The sequence below is a fragment of the Mirounga leonina genome, unplaced genomic scaffold (genome assembly GCF_011800145.1).
Source record: "Mirounga leonina isolate KUSES-001 unplaced genomic scaffold, KU_Mleo_1.0 Mir_224, whole genome shotgun sequence".
Taxonomy (NCBI): domain Eukaryota; kingdom Metazoa; phylum Chordata; class Mammalia; order Carnivora; family Phocidae; genus Mirounga; species Mirounga leonina.
This window is the reverse complement of record NW_023270615.1, coordinates 13,153,912-13,180,692: the sequence shown is the minus strand read 5'-3', so window position 1 is coordinate 13,180,692 and position 26,781 is coordinate 13,153,912. Positions and strand designations below refer to the sequence as shown.

The window sequence follows — 26,781 nt, the reverse complement described above, 5'->3', positions numbered from 1 at the left end:
CAGTGGGCAGTAGTGAAGCTGATCCTGAGGAGAACAGAACTACCTTGCAAGGCACAGTCTTCAGGAGAGGTGGTTGTGCAGTCTTCGGGCAGCTATTCTGCTCAGATGAGATGGAGAATTCTGCTTCTGCTGGCCAGAAGTCTTCAGGGGAGTTGGGAAGATGTTTCCAGGGTTCTCTTCCTTGTTCATTCAGCTATCCCAATCCCAGGTCACAGGGCCCTACTGTTCCGATCAGGGGCCCAGCTATGATACATAAGACTTGTCAAGGTTGCATTCCCCATCTCCCCTGCAGTTCTTCTACTCTTGCTGTTTTATTCTCTTGAGGTTAGCTTGGGTTCCCCAAGAAACTAGGTGTTACACACAGTTTGTAAGCTACCACTTTATTAAGGAATGTAATCCCAGCAAAACAAGAATGAGGAGAAATAAGAGTGAGTCAGGGAAGGAGGGAAGGCTAATGCAAAAGTGCATTACTGAGCTGACCACCACATGGTAATCAAACACCAAGAAATTGCTTGATCCCCCAGGACCATCTCAAGAGGTTGAATGAACTACAAGACAGTGTATACAGAGGATTAGGGACGTTTATCCACTGGCTGTTTTCTCCGCCTTGGTCGACTGTTCACCCCTCAACATTAACTAGCCTGCACTTCAGGGTTGTGCCTGTGTGGACACCAAATGGGTCTCATGGCATCCATACCCCACCCCCCCCGAGTCAACAGGAATACCCTGGGGCGGAAGTGGAAAGACACACGGTACAGGCCTGAGGTGGGGCGCTATCGGGTTGTGCCCATGAGGGGTCCGATGAGCCCACACCTTGGCACAGCAGGTCGGAACACATGGCTGAGGATTCCAGAGAGAGGTAAGACTGAGAGGATCTGAGGTGGCACTTGAAAGGTGACGTACCACTTAAGGAACCAAAAGATGCTTCCCAGTCTCCTTTACAGAGAAATGTGCCTGGATGGTGGGCATCCATCGTGCTTGACAACAGTAGTGCCAGTTGAGTGGTATCAGGATGACAGAGGTGGATATCCTGGAGTCAGTGGTTCTTTGTGGAAGTCAGAAGTCTGTGCTTGCAAAAGATGAGAGAAGGCGAATGTGAGAATTCTGCCCTAGGCAATGCAAGATCCCTTCTTGCACCTTTCCGCTCTCGAGTCCACAAAGTGCCTTATTGACCATGGTGCTGCTGAGAGACACACTGTTTTTAATGTCCATTCAACTGAATGGACAAACTGCTAAATCTCCTGTGAAGGTAATGGATGGTTTGTTCCCAGGCCATTTCTGCCCCCAAACTGAAATTTCTACTAAAGGTTCTTTTGGCATAGCTAGTGTTCCAGGCCTTCTGGTCTTTCCCAAAAATACATTTGGCCCTGATAGTCAGTGGTACACAGAAACACCATGTGGACCAAATAGGAACATTTCAAATTGCAACGTGATGTAACCGAATTTCGTGGGAAGCCAAGTATACGGCACAGAGTATCACAGAGAAAGAACTTTTGAAGGAATACTACCATGACCAGCGCAGTCATGTTTGGATCTTCATGTGCCCTGTCCTTGTTTCATTTATAGTTTCATGGTTACTTGCACTAGAATCTCCTTTCAGCCACCAGTATTTATTCTGTATGTTCCCTCTGCTTCTCCTTTACATCTGCAGTTCTTGAACCCATCTGGCTTTTGCTCATTGAAGAAGCCTCAATTTCTTTTTTTTTTTTTTAAAGATTTTATTTATTTATATGACAGAGAGAGACAGCGAGAACAGGAACACAAGCAGGGGGAGTGGGAGAGGGAGAAGCAGGCTTCCCACTGAGCAGGGAGCCTGATGTGGGACTCGATCCCAGGACCCTGGGATCATGACCTGAGCCGAAGGCAGACCCTTAACGACTGAGCCACCCAGGCGCCCCCTCAATTTCTATATTCATCTTTTTTGTAACCTATGTCAGACTCCTAGATCTTCCATAATATTCCATCCCTGGGCCTGTACACATCCAGACCTTATTTTTTTTCTTTAACCATGTGGTCCCTATTTCAGTGTTACTGATAATAGTACAAGCGTCCCAGTTAGAAGGAGTCCAAGTACAATGCCAAGGTTGCCCGCCGCCAGGCTCAGGAAATTAACAGGGAGGTTTGAAGTAATGGAGAAGATGACTCCAGTATGCTCTAGGATGAGTGTGATGCTCACTCTTCCTATAGGCAAAGGTGCTTTTGTGAAGGAGTCTGATCTTTAAAAGTGGTGAATTCCTCTTTCCATCCATTCACTGGAGTTCCAGCAGGCAAGTTACAGGCTTAGAAGAAGCTAAAATTCGTGGTGGGAATAGGAGCATTTTACAACTTGTCCACTTTACACTAAAGGGGAATCTATTTTTAAATTCATGGAGAGTATTCAGGACTATAGCTAAAGAACAGCAAGGGGAGCTGTGCGAGCCTTGGGAGTGTCTGTTACAAATAGAGCAGGATATCCTTCAAGCCAAATCTCAACAAAAACTGTTTTTAACTGCATCTGTCCAGTGTTTGCAAACTGGCTTTTGTTTCAAAGAATAAGCTTCAATTTCTATATTCATCCTTTTTGTAACCTGTGTCAGACTCATAGCTCTTCCATAATTTCTGCTCCTGAGCCCATATACAGCAAATCCAGATGTATGAATTCACAGCTCTATATCCACTTCTTCTTTGCAGCTGTTTGAGCAAAATTCTTACACTTGATTCTCACTGGGTATACATTATGTATCTTGTTTGTTTGGGTTTAAACTCCAGCAAATTAATGTGGCTTATATTTTATATGTGATAAATTTATATACTTTTCATATTTTTAAAAATGTGTTTTTTATTATGGAAAAAGTGGAGGAAAGGAGTGCACAGTCCTTAAAAGAAACCAAGCTTCAGACTGTGCATCTTTCCTAAGAAGTAAGCGAAAGCCTGTGATTCTATAAAGGAACCCGTGGTGCATCCTTAGGCGTGCCCGTGTAAATCTAGACATTACTGGTTTGCATAACAACTGGACCTATGGAAGATGTATCAGAAGGAAAAGGAGATCTGGTAAGACAATGAGATAGACATCTCTTGTTTGTTGCTCTTCTTCTGATAACAGCACCAGATTCTCTTCTGAGAGGCACGTCTTCCCCACTCTCGGTCCTTGTGGCTTAGGTGGTCTTGTCTCTAGAGAATCGCATGTGGCTCAGTCTCAGTCAATCAGAGCATCTCACAACCCTGGTCTTGGCAAAGAACCCAGGGTTTGGCATCTGACCCAGTGAGAGATGCCAGGATCCGCTCAGGATCCAAGACGGATCCAGGAGGCTGGTAGGGAGAGCTGTGTGAATGAGGAGAAAGGACCAAAGGCCCAGATGAACTAGCAAAGAGCCAAAGACAAAGGAGGCCAGAGAGGAAGCTTCCTTGGATGTTTCTCCAAGCTGGGCTCTGTGTGTAGAACTTGGAGAAGTTAACGTCATAGTAAATGGGTTGCCTCTTTCTCTGCACTCTGGGTGTGTTTAGGCATAGCTAATAGTACAATTATTTTCCTTCTGGGCTATATTTGCAGAATTTTCCAGACGTTGCATGGATTATGGTGGAGAGGGAGGGGAGAGGGGGAGGACAGTTGGAAATGTGAAGTCAAGAGCAAAAACTACACATAGTCTCTGCCTTATGGACTCATTAAGAGGCCAAAAGTTAACCTGGAAAATAAAACCCACATAAGATGAAAACAATGGAAATCATCCGCAGCTTCCAAGTCAACTGATTCATTTCCTGATTCACCACCCAACAGTGTATCTTAGGAGACCCACAGAGATACCAGTCCCATCTGCTTTAACTATTTTGTGATGCATTTCGGAAGGAGATTTGAGATTTCTAAGAGTTCGAAAGACGGTCCAGCCAGAAAGTTCTTAAAACCCAGGCAGGGGGCCCACGGCTCCGTCTGCCCAGGCGTGGTGCTGGTGTGTACCACACTAATCACGGCTGCTGGGTTTTAACTGGCACCAAACACACAAGGCAAAGGGCACAGACTTGGTTCCTCTGAGGTTGTACCCAAGGCCTGGAGAGCAGTTTGCAGCCTCAGGCACTGCCAGGCGGAGGGCAGTCTCTGTCCGTGGGGATTCTCTTTCGCCAGTTGGTGAGGACTGTAGAACAGGTAACTCTGTAGTGTTCAACCCTGGCTTAACATGAGAATCACCCATTGAGCTTTGGAAACAAACAAGAGGGTTACACGCCTGGATCAAATAAACCACAATTGGACAGATGCAGTCCGGACATCAGCATTTCAAAAGCTTCTTGGGGGATTCTGAAGGATGGACAGGATTGAGTCCTTCTGGGCTTTCTGGGAAATTGTTTCTGCCTCTGTCCTTCCCCTCCCCTCTCGCCCCACCCCCTTCCTTCCCTCTCTTCCTTCCCTCTAATAAAAACTATTGTGCTGATGACTTATTTCTCCAAAAACACCTTGACTCTCCTTCTAAATACTGAAAGGGTTGTTTAAACTTGCAGTGCTCTGTTTCCAAGTATTTTCTAGGCATATAGGAGCCTTGTTTTCAGGATGTGTATTCATAAAATGATACGCTTCACCTGTGGGCCAGGCTACCTGGGGCCCTTGGTGGAAGGAGAAGATTAAGAAACAAGTAATGAGGGCGCCTGGGTGGCTCAGATGGTTAAGCGTCTGCCTTCGGCTCAGGTCATGATCCCAGGGTCCTGGGATCGAGTCCCGCATCGGGCTCCCTGCTCCTTGGGAGCCTGCTTCTCCCTCTGCCTCTCTCTCTCTCTCTCTCTCTGTCTCTCATGAATAAATAAATAAAAAATCTTAAAAAAAAAAAAAAGAAACAAGTAATGAGGGGCACATGGGTGGCTCAATTGGTTAAGCATTAAGCGTCTGCCTTGGGCTTAGGTCATGCTCTCAGGGTCCTGAGATCCAATCCTGCATCAGGCTCCCTGCTCAGCCGGGAGTCTGCTTTTCCCTCTGCCGCTATCCCCCACAACCATGCTCTCTCTCTCTCTCAAATAAACAAAATCTTTTTTAAAAAATATGTAATGAAACTAAAGAAACTTGGGGTCATGATTTTCCATTTCTCCATTATCTTCGTTGGCACCTCTACTATTCATAGGCCTGTGAAGGACACCAAGTCCTCAATTCATTCGTTAAAGAGAGATGGAGGATAGCTAGCTGGATAGGTAATTTTTAATCCTCACAGTATGCCAGCCTTGTGCTAAATATACACTGATGAATAAGAAAATACTTTCACTTTTTTTAAGATTTTATTTATTTATTTTGAGAGAGAGAGGGAGAGAGAGAATGCACAAGCTTGGGGAGAGGCAGAGGCAGAAGGAGAGGGAGAAGCAGACTCCCCACTGAGCAAGGAGCCCGCCTCAAGGCTCTATCCCAGGATCCTGGGAGGATGACCTGAGCTGATCAGACGCTTAACCGACTGAGCCACCCAGGCGCCCCTAGAAAATACTTTCACTTTTAAGTGGGTTAAACTTAAATATTTTACTGTAACACAAGTTTTAAAATTTGGGATTGGGAACATTTGAGCTGAGTCTCACAGATGGGATAGGAATTAACAGGACAAAAGAGGGAAAAGGGATTTCTAGGCAGAAGGGAAAATGAGTAGAGGCTCAGTGGTGAGAAATTGTATGTGCCCTTCAGGATCTGTAGGTAGCTTGGTGGGGCTTGCTTTTCACTTGCAGGTTGAGAACTGGCTGTCGACTTAATGTTTGTCGAAAGCAAAAGAGGCCTCCCTGCCTCTTTTGAGGGCCTTGGAGGCTTTGATTTTGGATTTAGGACCTTGCTTTGGCTGGTCTTTCCATCCAAACTGAGCTGAACCACAAATTTAAGTTTTGTATGTTTATTCTTTGTGGTGCTGGTTGTTTTCCTGTCTTTCCTGCAGGCTGGCAGGCATAGGACTGGGAGAGGATGGGGAGTGATGAAGTGAATCCCTATCTGATTCGCAGGCTGTAGAACACACATGCACGCACACACACACACGCATGCATGCACACACACACAGGCAAACACACACACATGCACACACGCATGCACACATAGGCAAACGCGCAAACACACAGGCAAACACACACGTACACACAGGCAAACACACATGCACACACACATGCACATGCACACATGCACGCTACACGCACACACACAGGCAAACACGCACGCACACACACACTACATGCACGCACATGCACACAGGCAAACACACACACGTACACACAGGCAAACACACACGCACATGCACACGCACACACATGCACATACAGGCAAATACACACACGCACATGCACGCACACACACGCACAGGCAAACACGCACACACATGCACATGCACGCACACACAGGCAAACACACGCACACATGCACATGCACACACGCATGCACACACACACAAGGCAAACACACACACACACGCACGCACGCACCCTTATTAGGGAAGCTGCTTTTCAATCTCAGGATAAAGACTTTCAATCTCTAGTGATAAGGTCTCCCAGGCTGCTTTCTAGAATTGGGCCTGGCAACTTGAATTTTTAAAAGCCCCCCCCCCCAAGTCCTCCCACAGCACAGATTGGGAACTACTGCCCTGGTCCCAGTGCTGACCTGAGAAGGCGGCATTCAGAGGATAATAGCCAGCTCAGGCGGTGGTAACAAAATGCCAAGTGCTGCTCACCGTTCCTTGTGTTAATTCCGTTACTGCTTATATAACCCTACAGAGTGAGCATATAATTATTCCCATTTCAGAGAAAAGGAAACAGGCAGAGTTCAGGTGACTTGTGCGGGGCTCAGAGCCAGTCGCTGGCAGAGCCTGAATAAAGCCTCTCCTAATCCACCCCCGAGATCTCTTCTCTCGGGAGTGCAGACCACTCGCCACGCTGACACAGAGCACCTGCTGTGTCCGAGGCACGGCCTGGGGTGTAGCGGGGACACGGAGGTAAGACGCAGCCAGTGGTGTGGCAGTAACTGCTTTGCATCAGAGGAAGTGAGGGCTATAGTGTTGGTCACTTTCTGTGGTCGAATGTCACTGACCACAAGTTTGAGAAGAAACACGCGCCACGGACTGTGACGAGCAGGCTCCAGTTCACTCGGCCACTGCGGCCAGTGCCATCAGGAAGCTGCTGGCCCATGGCTACGGAAGAACCGAAGAGAGCAATCTGTTTCCTGAAACAGCAGGAATGTGGGGGGACTTTGGAGATCTAAAGTGCTCTGGGCTGGATAATGAGAGGGTCAGGGAATTGTATTTCAGGATCGGGACAGCAGGCAGCTACCTTGGGGCGTGAGGTCAAGGGTGGGAACCCAGAGGCCTTCGTACCCACAGATACCGTCCATAATCTTTCCACAGGTATTGTCCTTCACCTCAACTACTCCCCCCACCGCAGGTCAAGTACACGTCCGCAGATTCGCTGGAGAGCCTTTTCTCGTCTGCTACTCCCTCTAGACCAGTTTGCCTTCACGTGCTCGCTCACGTGCTCGTGGCTGCCTTTGAGGACCTGTGAGGCAGCTTCCCAGTGTGTCACAGCTGTAAGGGGCTTGGGGACTCTGGTGAGGGACAAGGTGCATGTGATTCTCTGTGCTCCCTTTCAGGTACCAGCAATGCTTCTATGGGGTCAACCTGTCCAGTCTCCGGGGGGCTGCAGTGGATGAGTATTTCAGACAGCCAATAGTAGTAAGTGGGTGTCATCACACACTCTGCTCCATGTGTTTATCTAAGGATTTGATTGCTCGTTCACTCATGCACCTGGGAGGTGATGTGCTGCCAGGCTCCGTGAAGCCATCACCAAAAAGAAGAAAGAGCTCCTTGGAATGCTATGTTCTCAAGTCTTCCAGCTCTCATCTTCCAATCAATTAAGAAAATTCTCAGAGAACGATGCTGTCGAAAGCAAGGAGATATTCTGACTGCCTTTCAATAAGTAACTTCTGATTCCCCCACTGCCCTGACTCACCCCATGTACACACTCAGCCCTCACACTTGTTCAATAATTCATATCTTCCCATTGATTCTGGTGGCCCAAGGCATAATAGGAGAGGAAGCTTTGTAAAATAAATAGCTTAGAACAGGAGCATCGCTGTCAAACAGATTGGGGTTTCATTCGTGACCCCCTCTAACTATGTGACCTTGGACAGCAATAAGTTGGCATTCCCCAAAACTGGCTTAATTATTGGCCCTCAAAAATGCAGAGCCCGGAGCTAGAGACCCACTGCTGGAGTTCAGACAGTGTCACTCGAATCTGATTTTTCTATCCATATAATTTATTTCCATTGCCTCTAATTTGACTATGGGTCTCCCCTTGTGGTAGCAAAATGGCTTCAGGAACTCCAGCCTCAGATTCTTACAACTCTTAAGTCCCACAGGCGAGCCTGCTTTTCTCTAATAACTTGGGCCAAAGCCCCAGATTAGTTTAGATGGAGCCTGATTGTCCTCCCTCGGGTCATGTTCTTGCCTGTCAAACCATCTTCAGGGGAAAAGTCATGCACTGATTGGCCAAGCTGGGGTCGCTGGCCATACCTGGAGCTGAGGATGGGCTAAGTTTTTATGGAACTTCTTGGAATGTGGAAAAGAGGTAAAATCTGGATGGTTGAAAACACACCAAACACCTGCTCCAGAAATATTGTGAGCACCGGATGATACAACCTAACAAGCACTTAGCACTTAGGAAAGCGTGAAGCACTCCATGCTTGGTGTATAGTAAGCATGGAATAAATGCTAGCCATCATTATGATATTATCATTAAGCTCATGCCTTTCAAACCCTAACTCTTGTTGACTTAAAATACCAGGAGGAAAGCCAGTCCACAATTTCGCTTGGGTTCGGTTTATCCTGGCAGAAAGATAACGTTTCTGCTTCTTTCCACACCCCCGCCCCCCAAGGACACATTCGACATTAGGATTTTGATGGCTCGGACGGTCAAATACACAGTCAACTTTATGGACGCAGAAGAGGCAGATCTCCACAGGTTTGTAAACACCAGTGTTGCTCTTGGTTTTAAGAATCTCCTCCGCCTCTCTCATCTGCAAAACTTCAGTGCAGGGCCTTGCCCCTCACACGGGGAGAGATCTTAGGTGGGAGTCACACCCAGGAAGGGGCAGCAGTACTAGTCGCGTTTTATTGCTAAATGAGGAGAATGATGCTTCTTCCATAGGATTGTTTTAAAAGTTGTTTGTGTACAATTAAGTAGTAGTAGCATGTACTTACGTGGCCAGCCAGTGTTCTGAGCCCTTTACATGTAATGACTCGGCGTGTCCTCCACGTGTCTGCTCTGCCAACAGTACCGTTGTTACTTCCACCTTAGGGAGGATAGGTATGAGACGGAGTAGGTTGCACAAGGTCACAGTATCACTGAGGATGCTAGACCTGGGATTTGAACCATTCAGAAGGTTCCAGAGTCCAGGCTGTTTACCTTCTCACTCATGCCAATAACATCAAGAAGAAGAGCTACAACTTTCTGAGTGCTTACCACATACTAGGTGCTGTGCTAAGTTTTTCACAGGCACTGGCTCATTTTCAAAGACGGCACTCAATAAATGTTCATGTTTGTCCTCCTTCCATCCACCGGAAGAGACTCTGAAATGAGAACTCATTCCCCGGATGGTGATAGGAACCCCCTTTGGATGACCTTTCACTAGTATTTTGCCTTTTTCTTCCTGAGAAGATCAATGTGCGTGTATTTTTTTTTCTGAGTGCAATTTAAGACCCAGCCAGGTTGTCATTTTGCCTGGGCTACTGAGGAAGCGAGCGCCAGACTTTAGCAGGTGCAGCTGGGCAACTCAGACCATCACCTGTCTTGAGATCACAATGGGCGAAGGGTCTGTCTTAGCACAGGCTAGAACCTGCTGTGGTCCTAAGAAGAAACCTCCGTGGCTTCTAACACAGGAGTCCTCCTCCCTGACACTCTGTGCACTGGGCACAGTTCCAGCTCTGCGTGGCGTCACCCACCCCAGCGCACCAGCCTCTGTCCAGAGCATCCTTCCCCACTTAGTCAAAAAGAAGGAGCATGGCCAAGTATGTCCTGGCACTAAAAGCTTCTGCCCGGAAACGACACAGCTCACTTCTGTTCCTGTTTTATGGGTCAAAGGAAGTCACATGGCTGAGCCTGAGCCCGGGTGAGTGGATAAATGTAATCCTCCCGTGTGCTCAGCTCAAGAGAAATGGCGTTTGGGAACAACTCTGTAAGTCCCGCAGGCCCAGACAAAAGTGACTTCCATCGGCTCTATGTGCTGCTCTGGGCCACCTCCTGAATCCCTGGGAAGTTCATGAAAATGAGCTCTGTCTCGGCTTCCGGTCATTCGTTTACACGTGTCGATTCAGCAAGTGCTTATTGAGATCTCACTAGGTCCTAGGTATGGTGCTGGTGCTTACACAGACCCAAAAAGTAAGTTTTAAAAGTCTACCCTTGAAGAGCTCATAGTCTATTTAGGGGAATGCAAAGGAAAAAAAAAGAGAGAGAGAAAAAGAAAATAATGGCAGTGCCATACCAAACAATTCTGTGTGATCAGCACAATGGAAAACTCGAGAAATGCTCGGACTGCCACAGGGTGAAAGAAGTTAGGGCTTTGGAGGCACCATAAACGCAAATAAGGTATGACCTCCTTTGAAAATCTTTAGAGCACTCACTAACATAAGTCTCCCCTCAGCAAGGGATGAATAATATCACCTTTTAATTGTGAAACACTAAAAAGTTCACAAAGCACTCTCATCTGTGTTCTCCCCGCTCTTGCAAGGGAGGTGGGAGAGGTTTTGTCACCCATCAACAGATGACGAAACCGAGATTCGGAAGATTTAAGTGACTTTCCAAGTTAGCATCTAGATTTTGCTGTGCCTTTCCCACTCTTCTTTCTGCAGGGGGTAGAAACCACGGCCACGTCGGTGTGACACTTACCGCGGGCCCGTGGGAGGTTCAGTGGCCTCCCTGAAAAATCAATGAACTGTGACAAGGACCTTCCTAGCTGGATGCGCCCCCTTGTGATCCACGTCTCTGTTTGGCGGCCCGACCAGCCTTTCCCTTCTAAGCAGCAGTGTAGGGGGGCTGCCCTGTTCCTGCTCTGACTTCTGGGAGGGCGGGTGTCGCCTGGTCCTGCCTCTTCTTCCTCTCAGAGCTCACACCCCGCTCCGGATGCTGCCCTGCCCCCGGGGAGCTCCGTGTCACTGCAGAGCGGTGATGTGATTCTTGCCGAGCTTTGTCAAGAAGCCACGTGGTCAAATGTGTGGCCTCAGCCAGGCAGGAATCACACATGGAGAGAACCCTGCTGCCGGAGCCAGAGTGCTTAAGAGAGGAAGAGAATATTCTGGCAATGTTCTGGCTGATCTCATGAATGTGTCTTGTATTCCTGTCAACAACAACAAAAATAATTCCAAGTGTTTCTGCTCTCTCTCTCTTTTTCCTTGCAGAGTAGAAATCCCCTTTGTGTTCCAGCTGACGCAGTCCGGCCTCGTCCACGGCCTGGCGTTCTGGTTTGACGTGGCCTTTGTCGGATCTCTGTAGGTATCACCCCCCCTTCCGGGCCTCCTCTGGCCCCGTGCCATAATGCTCACTTCTCTAGGTGTCAAGAAAATAAAGCACCGATGTGAACGCACCTTTGAAATTTTAGGGCCCAGTCGAAATGAGACTGTTTTCCATGGTGTCAGATCAGCCCTGGCTAAAATACTGTGAAACCTCTGAAGGCAATTGGATTGGGATTTGAAGGAAGGAGAGAGGATCCGGGCTTCATCAGCCCTTCTTGGTCTTTTCCAGAATAGGTGGTGGGAAGGACCCCAAGCCTCCCGCCTTGGCTTCCATGGCATCGTCCTGGTTACAGAACCTCCTGTGTGTGGGTATACCCAGAATCTTACCTTCCCCCACTCTGGTTCACACCTTCAGCTTCTCAGACTAGAGCCCTTCTTTAATGACAGGTAGGCATGGACTGTTAATGCTAACGGCCACATTAGGTGACCTTTTGGCCACATTAGGTGACTCCTTACCCCTCCTGAAAAGATTTGAAAGGTTAAGGGAAAAGAGGAGAAAGACCACCTACAAGTTGACTCTCAGTGTCTGGTATTCCTTGTAAGGGTTGTGCCATTCCTGGGACCCCCCCTCCAAATATCTGCTGTCCTGACTCCCCTCCTCTCTTGCCAGGCTTTCTCGTGCTGTCCAGCGAGTAAAGACAGTTGCTCTGGGTCCCATGACCAGGCAAAAGGAAAACTTTTGCAGTACACTCTCCTCTACTCCTTATAGAAACATCCAGGCTTGTCATTGCTTCTGTAGAGGGAGAAGGGCCCGTGGGTCTGTGATAAAGCTCAGGGAGCTTGGGGGGCTCAGGGAGGAGGGGATCCCTGGCAGCCTCGTCTGGGCTGACAATCAGAGAGAAAGAAAAGGATGTACGAGTCATTCCTACAGCACAGAAGCGTATTTGTCCAAGGGATCCATGCATTTGTTTCTCCGACTTTCCCCCAGTGAATTTGTTCCTGCAGGAGCAAGGGAGATAAGCTTCAAGTGGCCTGTTCCAAGGGGAGAATTTCTTTGAAGTTAAATGCTTTATCCTAAAAAGCTATAAAAAATTTGTGTTCTACTGCATAATATGCCTGAGGATATTTTGATCTAGAAGTGGTTTATATTACTTAGCGGTTAAAATTTGTCAGATATCCCCCCAAAATCTTCAAGTCAAAATGGACCCTGTAGGAGCACCTTACTCCATCCAAACCAGAGACACAGCCTGAGCCCAGGACAGGTGACCTTGGTGTGGGAGGCACATCCAGATGTTCTCACCTCCTCGTATGAAAGGAAGAATATCCATTTAAACATACCCATGCAGGATGTCCGAGCTGGAAGGACTGTAGAGAACATCTGCCGCAGGAGCTTTTCTGGCTTCTAGAAGCCCCATCAGGTTCCCTGAACAGGTTGGCATGAAACAGTGAAGAGTCCAGACTCCAGACTTCTCACCCTGACAGACGCTTTTCAAACAAATCATTTCCCAGTTGAGCTCTATTACTTGTTGGGCTTCTAATGAACTTTGATTCGGAAGTACAGATTGATTGAGTGGCCAAGTCCACGACTTTGAAGCCTGGCTCTCCAGCTGTCCTCTTTGTGACATTGGGCAAGTCCTTTAACCCCTCAGGGCTTACCTCATTGAGTCATTTTAAAGACTTAGTGGGATAATATACATGAACCTCTTGGTGCAGACCCAGCACATGGCAATGACCTAAATTGAGCTATCCTTTTCTTCAGAGGGTTCCATGAGTTGAAAACCCTGGAAACCAACTCTCAGCCCAGGTCCCCAGCGCAGTCCATTAAATTTGGGCCTGGAAACATGATTGGCTCTTCACTCTTTTCTTGCCCCACAGGGTAACAGTTTGGTTGTCAACAGCCCCAACTGAGCCTCTGACTCATTGGTATCAGGTGCGGTGCCTTCTTCACACTCCTCTCTTTGCCAAAGAAGGAGAGACCCTCTCAGGGAAAGTGCTGTTTGTAGCCAACAGACGGTAAGCAGGAGAATACAGATGGGAGACCACCTCTGCATGCTGCTCATATGGGGAAGGGGGTGCAGGAGGTGGGAGCCTTTCCAGCACCTAGACATGGACGGGATGCTTTACAAAAGCCTGGCTGACTTTGCCAGGTGCACTCAGCTACGGACCCAGCCGGCAGACGTCCCCCTTGGGCTCAGGACGGCAGGGATGGGGAGCTTGGGATAACTCAAGGGCAGTGTTCTCCACCTGACCGCGGAGGAAGGGAGGGCATCCATCCGCTCATGGGAGCGCTTGCCAAAGGCTCAAATTATCAAGTGCTTTAAATCCCACGTCAGCTTCCTGGCCTTCCTTGCAGCTAGCCCCACCCCCCCAAATTTAGCACAGCAACATCGATCTGTACCCAGGGGGACAAGCACTGCAGGATTGGCCGCTTCCCTCTGGTAATGGTTTCATGAGGCCTTGGCAGCGATTACTTTGATTTCTCTCATTTTTTAAATGCTCTATTTTCTTTCACCTTGCTGGAGCATCTCCTGGGTAAATCAGAGGAGAAAAGAATCACAGAGTGGTTCAAGGACTCTCTGGATATTAAGGGTACTCAGAGATCATCCTGTTCCACTTCCTTCCCTCCCTACCTCCCCCTGCTTCTTGGGCTTGTGCTTGAATGCTCCTGTGACAGAGAGCTCACCACCTCACATATCAACCCTTGCATTTCTGAAGTCTCGATTTCTTCCATTACAAAAACCTAACACATTCACAAGTACATTCAAAACTACAAAAGTGTCTAGAGTCCACACACTCTGCCACCCCTCACCCCACTCACCAGATGTGACCCCATGCTCCATATCCTTTCAGGCGATTTTCTGTGCATGTACTAACCAAAAATTGTCATGGGGTTTTTATTGCTGTTTTATAAGCGGACTAAACTAGCAGTCTCCAACTTAAGTTTTCACTTAGCAGTGAGTCCTGAATCTGTGCAGATAGACTGCTTTGTCATTTTAATAGGTGCATCAGAAATGGATATACGACATGTCTTTTTTAAAATCGCTGATTGATTGATACTTGAGTTGCTTCTGGTGTTTCCCTTTTTTGGCCATTACAAAAAAACTCTGCACTAAATATCCTTGAACAGGAAGTTTACACAGTGGCAAGAATATCTCTACGTGAGATCCCTGGAAATGGAAATGCTAGATCAAAGATTATGTATATGTTGCACTCTGACAAATACTGCTTTTCTCAGTGGTTGCACCAACTTCCACTCACACTGCAGTGGACAGCCTTGTGCATTTCGGCACATCATTCCCTGCACTGCCCATTACAGATCTTTATGGTTTTTGCCAATCTGATAGATCCAAAAATCATTTTTGGAAGTTGCATCTGGTTGTTTGGTTTCTATTTCTTTACTACTAAGGTTAAGTAACTTTTTCATATGGTCTTTGGTTATTGATGTCATGTACTTTAGACATCTCTGATGATTAAAAAATGATTCTTGCTGTCAATCCTATCTACCACTTCCTATTGACTGTACTCATTTATCTTACTTCTGCTTCTGAGGTCTGTTCCAACCTCCACATGGCAGTTGTTTAAATATTTGGAGAGTTCTTCCAGAATCCTCCCAGTGTTCTTCCGTTGGCTACCATCCTCAACTCCTCACTCCTATAAGAGTGATTTTTAAATTGTTTGAGATTCTAAGTCCTCCCCCTCTGGAAAGTTCATGGAACTTTTCTGGAAAGTGATTTACAAGAAAGGCATTCCTGTGGTGGGAGAGACATGGCAGTGCTCCCATGGTCTGTTTTCCTTGCCTCACGCTCTCTCTCCATTGGTGCGGCCGCAGAGGCATCCTGCTTCCTGCAAGCATGGCTGTTCTGTGCATCTCTAGGTGGATCTGCCGTGTTGCAGTTCTAGACATGTCCCCGCCCAGGAGCCTTGCCTGCCCCAGTTCCTGCCCAAGATGCTACAAACAAGGACTAAAACTTGTGCATTTCAGAAAACTCTCCTCATCTTCAGGGCCTGTATTTTGGGGAGCACTCTCTGAGGTGGGCTGCCCCTGGGCTCTCTTGCTTCGCTTTGCACTTCTGTGCTTTTTCCCATGTGGCTTATGACCAATTAACTGCTTTTGTAGCCCTCATGCATAAGTTAGAGCGGGCGGATTGTATCTTTCTCCTGGTTAGACAGAAAAGGAGGTCTGTGTTCTGCAGTGTCTTTCTATTCTGCTTGTTTCGGGATGGCTTCCAGGAGCAAAGGTGGAAAATGCTGATTTTTACCATGTTCATCCTGGAAGTTACCACTTTCTCCCTAAATCCTCATAAACCATCTATTTAATGACCAGTTCTACAGGAAAAAAAAAAAATTGCTCAGGGACAGTACCCAACATCAGCCTGCAGTTTGGACTTGCCTTTTCTGCTTAACATTCTTTTGCTTTCAAATATTTCTTTGTTAAGGTGCCTTAGGGTATAATTAGGTGAGTGAATTTAAACCATCTTATTGTTTCATTACTTTTTTCTAACATATCTAGGGTTTCATCCTCATCAGTCGTATTTTTCTACCCTCCTCTCCTTTGTTCCCCTGTAGTGAAGAAAGAGGCAAACCATTCACATCACATACCTGTGTCGTGACTCCTGGGCTCCTCCAGGCCTCTGTCCCTTTCTTAACGCACAGATGTTACATTGCTAGTATTTGTTTTTATGTGAGCTTCCCAAAAAGAAGGCCTGAGTCTTCTATGGTGTATCCCTCCTCACTTCATACGCTTCAGAGATTCAACAGAGATGTGAAATGACCACCTGAATGAAGAAGTCATAACTGATGGTCCTTCTCTTAGTAAGAATTTCATCTGGCACAACTGAAAGAAGATGCCTAAGATATTATGAGCCCACAATACTTTGTAGCAAGAAGAAAGGGAGGGAGGCAGGAGGGAGGAAGTTCTTCATTATATTAGACCAGCACCCTGGTTGTAGTGAGAGAAGCCAGGTTTGGGAGTCTGATGCATCCTGGTTCTGTCCCATCTCCTCTGCATGTGGTTGGTGCTTGAGTGATCTTGGATAAGTTAATGAATTTCTCTAGCAGCAAATTACAGTAATTGTGTCACCAGGTTTTGGCAGATATTAAAGGAGAGAACATAGTATAGTCATCAATACACAGTAGATCCACAGAAAATCTTATTTTTTCCTGCATATTCTTTCTTTCTTTCTCATATTATATCTCATCAGAGTTCTTGCTTTAAAGTTCTTCTCTTCCTTGGTATTTTCTACAACCCTCAGCACTTCCTGAATGTCAGTGTTTTGATGCTCTTTTCGGTAAGGTGCTACTTGTTTGTCCTGCCTTTGCAGAGGATCACCCCCTTCCTTATTGTCAAATAGTCTTTTTAAGCTCGGGCCTCCTGGGAGAGCACCCGCATGGGTGTGGGCAGTGGCTGCCCTTTTCTTTCCCAGCCAGGACCATTTATGATTGTACCGTTAGCGTTTTCTTGTCCACAGACTCCCCGTCATTCTGAGGCTGTCATTCATTTTGGTGCTTGGGACGATCAAACAGAACCCACCTTGCTTAGGAACTTGATGAAATTTATATCCCTCTGGTTCACAGAAGTGGTGTCCATGAAGCTTTTTGGTCATGTGCACTTATGAGTAAAAACATTTATATATGCATCTTCCCAAGTATACTAGCATTTATCTCTTAATTATGTGAATATACTACAATAATAATAGCATAAGACGAAGTGCTCGATATAGAGATATAGGTATATATATGTATGTTTATACATTTATATACTATAGACACACGCATGCATAGATATGTCTCTGTGTGTATATATATATATATATATATACACACACACACATAGAAATTTATGTAGCATGTATCTCATAAGATACAAAAATAGAAATAAAAAGAATGAATGTAGGGGCGCCTGGGTGGCTCAGTCAGTTAAGTGGCTGCCTTCGGCCCAGGTCATGATTCCAGGGTCCTGGGATCAAGCCCCACTTCGGGCTCCCTGCTGAGCGGGGAGCCTTCTTCTCCCTCTCCCTCTACCTGCTGCTCCCCCTGTTTGTACTCTCTCTCTCTCTCTAATAAAAAATAAAAATAAAAAGAATGAATGTAAAAAATATATATATATACATAGGCTGATTTGGGGTCTAGCTCATCCACTTACCCTGGGCCAATATTTTTTGGAACATAACTTAAAACTTTTGGATCTCTGGGGTGCCTGGGTGGTTCAGTCGTTAAGCGTCTGCCTTCAGTTCAGATCATGATACCAGGGTCCTGAGATCAAGCCCCGCATCAGGCTTTCTGCTCAGTGGGGAGCCTGCTTCTCCCTCTCCCACTCCCCCTGCTTGTGTTCCCTCTCTCGCTGTGTCTCTCTCTGCCAAATAAATAAAATCTTAAAAAAAAAAACAAAAAACTTTTGGATCTCTGTGAGGGTCAGCTGTACTGAGGTTTGCCAGGGAATTTGGTTTATAGGGAGTTTAATGAGATTTGTTTTATGAAACTAGGAGAAACGCTGACCAAAGAGCTACAGCTTCTGAAGCTCCGAATGCTGCTCCTAATGGTCATCACTGAACTGCTCCATCAAAGGCCTATATGTTTGGACAGCTGCACCAGGAGGAACTGTAGGGGAAGCTTTCGCGTCTGATGCGGCGCAGTAAAGAAAGAGCATTCGCTGGCACAGCTTTACGTGACGTTTCTTTGTTCTTCAGCGTCCCTCAGATTCTTATGGCTCTGGCCCATGTGTCCATCACATTCTTGGTAGTCACTCAGTCACGTTGGACCCCATAATCAGACTCTTACTGAACCATCCCACCTTAGCAAAACCTGAGGAACTAGGTGAGCCTAACATGTACCTTAACTCTTTGCTGGCGATTAGAATCCAGCGTTTACCTGGTGAATTCACTAGTGCTCAGTAGGTGTTAGGTGAACAACTGCGTTCGTGTCCTAGGGCTGACAAAATTAAAAATCAGAGCTCCGTATTTTCTTCCATACCCCAGTGTGTCATCCCTCGTCCTCCCTGGGGCACGCTCGGTCAAACCCCGCTGAAGAAAACGGGGTGGGGTCTATACCACTGAAGTTCTATCTCCTTCCTTCACCATCAGTACATCCTCGGTGACTTGGGCCATTTTCTCCCCAAGCTTCCTGTCACTTCTCTTTCTCCATCTCCCTTCTTCCTTGGTGGTCAGCACTAAGCCTCTCCCTCTACTGTACCATCTGTTTCCTCTAATAAGACGAAATTATCATGAATTACCACATTCTTTAGAAAGACATGCCCTACATATGTTGTTCTCAAGTTTCCAATCTCTGCTTGATGACGAAAGAAATGTTGGTATACGAAGCAATGATTTTGCGCTCAGTCGTTGAACTAAAGTATGTCCCTGCGTATGTCACTTGCTCTGTAGATTTAAAATGACTAAGACTTGGGGCGCCTGGGTGGCTCAGTTGTTAAACATCTGCCTTTGGCTCAGGTCATGGTCCCAGGGTCCTGTGATCGAGCCCCGCATCGGGTTCCCTGCTTGGCGGGAGGCCTGCTTCTCCCTCTCCCACTCCCCCTGCTTGTGTTCCCTCTCTCGCTCTGTCTCTCTCTGTCAAATAAATCTTAAAAAAAATAATAAATAAATAAAAATAAAATGACTAAGTCTGGCAAAGAACTAGGTTTTTGTGTTTTGTTTTTTTTTTAAAGAATACACATTGCTACATAATTGGTTCAAAAGAATTAATAGTTATTTAGGATCCTGTATACACAGTCTTGAAAGATTCTCCATTTTTTTTTTAAAGATTTTATTTATTTATTTGACAGACAGACACACAGTGAGAGAGGGAACACCAGCAGGGGGAGTGGCAGAGGGAGAAGCAGGCTTCCCACCGAGCAGGGAGCCTGATGCGGGGCTCGATCCCAGCACCCTGGGATCATGACCTGAGCTGAAGACAGACGCCTAACGACTGAGCCACCCGGGCGCCCCAAGATTCTCCGTTGTTGGTTGCTTTATCCACGTTGCACATTAATTACGGAGTTTGGAGTTGGGCTCCTGGGTGTCGTGGTGCTAGGATGACACTGCTCCTGGGATAGAAGAGCGCATGATTTTTCTGCAGACTTCGGGAAGGGCATGTTCTCCCCTGGTTAGATGAATCACTATCAAAATAGCCTGCCCAACCATCCTCCCCGTCGCCCCCACGTGCACACGGAAGGGCTTTGAGAACAAATCTCAGCTCTCACTCACCACGCTGAGCCATGACCTAACATGACATGAAGCTCTTTTTGCCTTCCATGAGGGAAGCTAGGACTCTGAGGATGGGTCAAGGAGAGGAGTGGGTTGAGAGAAGTGAGTATAAAGTGACAGTGTTATCTTATCTAGCGTTCTGAAAAGAGCCTTGCAGAACACCCTGTGGCAGGAACTTACTGATCACTCTTCCCGACCACACCTGGGGCCACACAGGTCTCTCTTGTGCCTTGTATGCATCCGTGGACACACACGTTTGCACAGACCTCGGGGTCCCCCATTTCTGCTTTAAGTCCTATATTAATTACTTCAAATATTGTTAAGAAGGTGTCTTTCCTTTGGGAAAAATATGCAGGTGTGTCCCTCCCTGACTTACCTGTGAGGCTGATTGCTCAGCCTTTCCATGGCCAGGGGTTGCCCCTCTCCTGAGGAGCTCGGTGTCTCTGTGTCTCGCTCTCCCCGCATCTCCCTTCAAGTATCACATGCAGTGAACTACTGGATGTGGGTATCACGGAAGAAACATTTTACAACAGAGTAGTTTGGGGGTCAATTATAGGAGTTGAAACAGAATCAAAGGACATCGTTGATTTTTTTTGTTTTAATTTTCCCTCTTACTTTGTAATTGGCCCCGATAAAATCTAGAACTGGAGTTACGGGTTTCATGGGATCTGACATTATACATACACCTTCCCAGGCCACTATTGGTAATGACAGGGTGGCCTTTGTATCCCTTAGTAATTTCTGGAATTTGAAACAGAAGCCAAACCGTCAAGGAAATTCAAATTAAAATAATAATATGTTAACCCCAAACATTTAAAATATTAGGGATTGGAAGATGTGTAATGAAATTAGCACTTTTATACTTTGTAGGTGAGGAAGTAATTCAGTCCACTTTCTGGAAGACATTTTAGCGGTAGGTATTGGAACCTTAAATGTCTATGTACTTTAGCCTGGTGAGTCTAACACTAAGAATTTATTCCAAGAAAATAACCACTGATAGGACATAAAGATGTATTATAAGAACGTTCTTTACAGCAGAATTTCTGTCATAAAATTAAATTTTTGTTACTATAAGTAATAATATGTTACTACATGTTTATAATATGTTATAAAAATATAAATATTTGACAGTGGGGAATTATTAAATACACTGTGCTATACCCATATAATAATACTGAAAAATACATTGTCAAGAATTATAGGATGGGGCATGTGGGTGGCTCAGTCAGTTAAGCATCTGCCTTCGGCTCAGGTCATGACCTCAGGGTCCTGGGATCCAACCCTGCATCTGGCTCCCTGCTTAGCGGGGAGTCTGCTTCTCTCTCTTCCTCTGCCCCTCCCCACCATTCATGCTCTCCCTCTTGCTTTCTCTCTCTCCCAAATAAATTTTTTTTAAAAAGGAATTAGAGGATAAATGCTTGCTTATGTTAAATCCAATTAGGACATATGAAGGAATACTTTAGATGATTTTATTAAAAATTTACATTTATAAAAAATGGGTAAGAAAATACTCTATAGTAGAAGAATCTTTGTCCAGTGATGTTATGGATTATTTTATTTAATTTCTATTTTTCTTTATTTTTCTGTTCTACAGTGAATATGTAACACTGTATAATCTGAAGAAATACATATTTTTTAAAGATTTTATTTGTCAGAGAAGAGAAGCACAAGCAGGGGGAGTGGCAGGCAGATCGAGCATATATATATGACTAATAAAGATCCCATAAACAATTCCTTCATTTTAGTCATCAAGGATATGTCCTATTAGCTGTTCTTATCAGCCAGTTCTCACTGGAATTACATGAGTCTTCATCTGGGGCCTCTTAAAATCAATCACATTTGTCAACTGTCAGTCTGAGATTTTCTGTCAGTTTGAGATTTTAACTTACCCAGTCTTTGCACAATTAAGATTGTTTTGGTACATCAATGGGTAACTCACGAAGTACCTCTGTTAACTAAAGCCATTTCTGTCATTGCTCTTGGTAAAACCAGAAACACCATTAACTTGGTAATTTTTTAGATCAAGAGATTATAACTGTCAAAGTCTTCTAACAAATAAATATTTAGTAGCATCCAGATAAACACATATGGCCATATACAAGATGGCAGCCATGCACTCTTAAAACCCTCATGAATTTGGTAAGTTCACGATAGATTTTGGAAACAAACTGAGGGTTGCTGGAGTGGTGGGGGGTGGGAGGGATGGGGTGCTGGGTGATGGGACACCGGGGAGGGTATGTGCTATGGTGAGTGCTGTGAATTGTGTAAGACTGATGGAATCACAGACCTGTACCCCTGAAACAAATAATACATTAGGTTAATAAAAAACAAAACAAAACTCATGAATCAGGTAGGTATGTGTAGAAAGCAGCACCCTCAGGGTTTGTGAAGATAACCGGTCTTGTCAAATGATGGTTTTTTTGTTTTGTTTTCTGCCATCCAGACAGAGCTATGACATTCAGATTGTGGCGCTGGTAAACCAGACAGGCTTCAGATCTGGGAACATCCTCGATTTAAAGAATCCTTTCTTTAGGTAAGAAATGCTCTCATCCATTTCACACCCATGTATATAAAATCTCAACTGACCTCATGACCTGGTAAAGAGAGTCAGACTAATTCCATCTTTCCTATGAGAAGAAAAAGCATCCCCACTTCCTCTCTGAGGAGACTTGGATCTTGAGATATGGAGTTGAATGTTTTCTGTTCCATTAATGGAATTCAATATGTACCAATCTAATCCTGGAACAGGGAGCACTGGAGAGTCCTACAAAGTGAACTCTCATTCCACTTGAGCTCTAATGAGCTGTGTGACCTCAGGCAAAGTCACTTCCTTCTGGCATTCGGTTTTCTCATCTGCAAAATGTGGAGTTTAAATCTGGGCTCCTCTGACCTTCCCTCACTAACGGATGATTTTATGTAGCAGTTATTCCACTACATCTAAAACATCAAGTCCATTGAAAACATGTTTTTGAGACCTTTTTTGAGATAATGTAAGTCAGGACATACCTCTCTTTAGAAGCTCTGCAGATTTTTTCTGATACAAAGAACTTGCCACAATGAGATGGACACGACAGATGTTTCTGGAAAAACTCCCCATCTTTACACCTAGTCAGTATGAGCCCACTCACAATCCACACATGAAGTCAACCCCACAATTAAAACCACCGGACACTGTCACTCTTGACTTCCTTATTTAAAAAAAAAAAAGACTTTTCCCTCATAATGTCTCCCAAGGCTTTTATTCAAAGCATCCTGTCTCTGTAGTACTGAAAAGCATAAAGAGAAGAAACACAGGAAACCAAACCAGGAATTCTTTGTCAGAGATGGGAAAATGAAATGGTGACCTTGACGCGTGGGAGGAGAAAAACAGGCAAGGCTGCCATTGTTTACGTTGTGTGCAAGTTGTCACACATAGTAGGAATCTTTAAAGCCTATTCCCATTGAGGGATGTGGATGCCATTTTTAATTCTGAGGGAGGAGGGGAGTTCTCACTCCCATCCCCCTACACAGTCCTGTCACGTAAAGTCAAGGGCACAGATTGTGGCCCCAGAACATGCTGACTATTCACTAGGACAATTTGACCTGCCTAGGCCTCAGTCTTCTCATCTGTGAAATGGGATAAACAACACAAGGATGTTCATACCATGTCCAAGTACTTAACAGTTGACATAATGGGTGTTCAGTAATTGCTAGTTTCCTGTCTTTCTCCCTTTGCTTACTGGTCTCTGCGCTCCTACTCTCTCAGTAAGTAAATAGATGATGATCTGTAGTTCATTCCAGACAGAATCATTTGGATTTGGGGATAGAAAATGAATTTTCGTGGGGTTTTAGAAAACCCACCTTTTGAGTGCAAGAACCACGTGAACTAGTAACTCTTGAGTCCCACTTCACTTCATCGTAGAAGAACAAGATTTTAACCAGGAAACACGAGGAAAGGGCCTTGGCCTTGGCCAGCCCTGCACAAAGACACAACACAGTGGCTACAAGGTCAGAGTGAGGGCTGGTCCAGGTTCAGTGATACTCAAGACCACAGCACTGTCCAAACACACAGACTGTTGGGGGGGGGGGGGGGGGCAGCAGATGCCCTTCTGTCACTCAGCACCATGGCTGACTGATGTATTTAATTAATTAATTAAGTAGATAAGGGTGCTTAAAAATGTGACTCCCCTGGGAATTCCAGATCTTGATTCTTATTTTTCACCAACCCTTTCCTAATGTCTAGGCCTCAGTATCTTCAATGAGGATGTGTGCTAAATGACCAGATCTCTGAAGAGCACCTAGCATGTAGTAGATGCTCAGTTAATGTTCAGCTGGGGTAATGCCCTTCTGCTCCCTGACAGTCAACTCCAATCTGCTATTGAGGAACTGAAAAGCAGCACAGGGGTGTGTGTGTGTGTGTGTGTGTGTGTGTGTGTGTGTGTGTGTGTTGGAGAACTAAAATAATTGGCATTACCCAGAGGAATTATTGGTAATTTTCCATCAAAATAAGTAACTTTCTCTCCACCTGCTTTTTATTCGACCCATTCTTAGGGCTTAAAATAGACTTACACACAAAAACAAAAGATTCATTTTTGTTTTTTGTCTGATCCCTGATACCATCTAAAAACATCTAATGTGGCATGCTAAAAACATCTCAAGATCAACAAGTTAATTACTAAAAACATGAACATCCACCATTACAGTCAATTGATTTTGACACAGTTGCAGAGACTATTAATGGAGAGGTGACAGCCTTTCAAAAGTTGTGGTGGAATGATTGGATATCAGTATGCAATAAAAAGAGTAACCTCCCACCCATATCTCACACCATCTATAAAAATTAGCTCAAAAGGGATCACGGATTGAAACAGAAAACCTAAAAATATAAAACTTTGAGAATAAAACATAGAAGAAAATCTTTGTGATCTTTGGGTTAGACAAAAATTTCTTAGATATGACATAATTCCTGAAAAGAGAAAAAGGATAAATTGTCCTTTATCAAAATTAAAAACTTACCTTTGAAAGACACATGATGAGAATGAAAAGATGAGTTACAAACTGAGTGAAAGTATTAGGAAATCACATATCTGAAAAAAAAATAATATCCAGAATATAGAAAGAATATGATAAAATATCTTCAAAAAAGCCCAATAATAAGAAGACAGTTTTGTTAAGGGCAAAAGATTTGAACAGACCTTCCATCAAAGAAGATATAACAGCAAATAAACACTTAAAAAAATGTTCAGCCTCATTAGCCAACAGGGAAATGAAAATTAAAACCATAATGACATACAGCTACACAACTATGAGAATGGCTTAAAATGAAAATTTGGATGATACCAAGTTCTGGTGAAGAGGTGGAGCTACCAGAATTTTCATTCATCCTTGGTAGGAATACAAAATGATACAGACACTTTTGAACATAGTTCACCAGTTTCTTCTCTAGTTAAAAATGCACTTGCCAGATGACCCAGCAATCTCACTCCTAGGTATTTATACATCTGAAATTAAACTGTATTTGAATGTTTATGGCAGCTTTATTTGTAATCACCAAAACTGGAATCAACTCATGGAGAATGAATAAACAAACTATGATCCATCCAGACAATGAAACGATTTTCAGTAATGAAAAGGAGAGAAATACTCATACATATAATAATACAGATGAGTCACAAATAAATTAAGCTAAAGAAAGTGAAAGAAACCAGACTCAAAATGCTACATAATATATGATTCCACTTATATGACATTCTGGAAAAGGCAACACTGCGGATACAAAGACTAGCTCAGAGCTGGGCTTGAGAAAGGGTTAGCTATGAAGAGATGTGGCAACAGTTCAGGGCAGTGGAACTTTCTGTATCTTGATTGTCCTGGTGGCAGGACGTGTCTGGATGCATTTGTCGATACTTGCAGAACTACAATAAAGAGGGTCAGTTTTACTGTATGTAAAATTTTTTCTCAGTGACATGAAAACTTACCAAAAACAAAACAAAAAAACCCCCAAAAAACCCAAAACTGCATAAAGGGATAGCAGAAAACAAACAGTGTTGGGCCAGACAGTGGCGAGGGATTGGATGTGAGTGTTGTTTACATTGAGTAATCTGGGAGGCTTCTCGGAAGAGGTGGCAACTGAGTGGCGACTTAAATGTCAGGAAGCAACTGGCATGGGCAGATGTGCAAGCAGAGCCTTCTACAAAAGCACAGTGAGGGCAAAGGCCTGAGGCAAAACAAGCCTACCGAATAGCAGGAAGAGCGAGAAATAAGTTGGTCCTTCATCTTTGCTGTAAACCTATAAAAGAAAAGAAAAGAAAAAGTTCTTTCAGTGAACAAAAATCTGGATCATCATCTCAGATCTGAATTTAGGCTATGCATAATCAAACTTACTAAATATAGTGGGTAAATATAGATCTAAGGCTGCCCATAAAAACTCCAGGAAGGGCACGGAGTGGGAAGGAGGGAGGGGGAGGGGACGAGGAGGGAGGGAGAGGACGAGAACACACAGCTAGCTTGCCTGCCGCGAGCTTTGGATCGAGATGGAACCTATTTACTCAGTATCATAGAAATCACCTTCTCTGTTTTAGGTTTGCTTAGAAGATAGCCACAAGCCAATCAATAAGTAAAATGAAGGCCTGAGAAGTCCCTCAACATCCAAGTTCATATTTCATGTTCCAAATATGCACTCTAAATTTTACAAGGATGATTATTAGGTTGATTTAAATTCGTATTTTTTTTTTCTAACTCTAAAATGTGCATCCTCATTTTATTGACAAGTCTGTTTCTTGGTGCTTCTTAGACTGGCTCTTTACAGCTTTCCGCATGTCGCTGAAGAACAATTTTTTCTCAATTTGTGGTTTCTCTTTATTATTGTTTTAGTAAAGCCAACAGCTCTGCTTTCATTCTTGAAGCATTTACAAAAGAAATTTAACAAAACCCTACCTCATGTTTATATGTATGCGTATGTGTGACATAACATAAGAGCATGTTAGGAGTGAGCTGTGTACAATTTTAAGCTGTTTTCACAGTTTCAACCAATCAACACTAGTTTCTAGCCCAGCAATGTGTTAAAGAATTTTTGCCTTATTCGTGTAATGGAATGATAGGACGTCAGGAATGTTCTTCATTGGTAATATTTGATGAATCTGTATGTAGTTAAGGAAATAAAGATGGAACCTTTGTCAGTTCTTTTAGGTTTACAA

General features: G+C 44.7%; 1 protein-coding gene across 1 annotated transcript in view; it reads left to right on the top strand.

The window, feature by feature from the left end:
* Positions 1–26,510, top strand: part of LOC118026222 (histone-arginine methyltransferase CARM1-like) — a 182,563-nt gene extending 156,053 nt beyond the window's left edge. Inside the window, exons 8-13 of the mRNA XM_035028970.1 lie at positions 7,553–7,634; positions 8,837–8,922; positions 11,355–11,444; positions 13,284–13,421; positions 22,050–22,139; positions 26,459–26,510. Of these exons, the coding sequence (XP_034884861.1) occupies positions 7,553–7,634; positions 8,837–8,922; positions 11,355–11,444; positions 13,284–13,421; positions 22,050–22,139; positions 26,459–26,510 (538 nt within the window). The remainder of the gene's footprint in view (positions 1–7,552; positions 7,635–8,836; positions 8,923–11,354; positions 11,445–13,283; positions 13,422–22,049; positions 22,140–26,458) is intronic.
* The last annotated feature ends 271 nt before the right edge of the window (positions 26,511–26,781 follow it).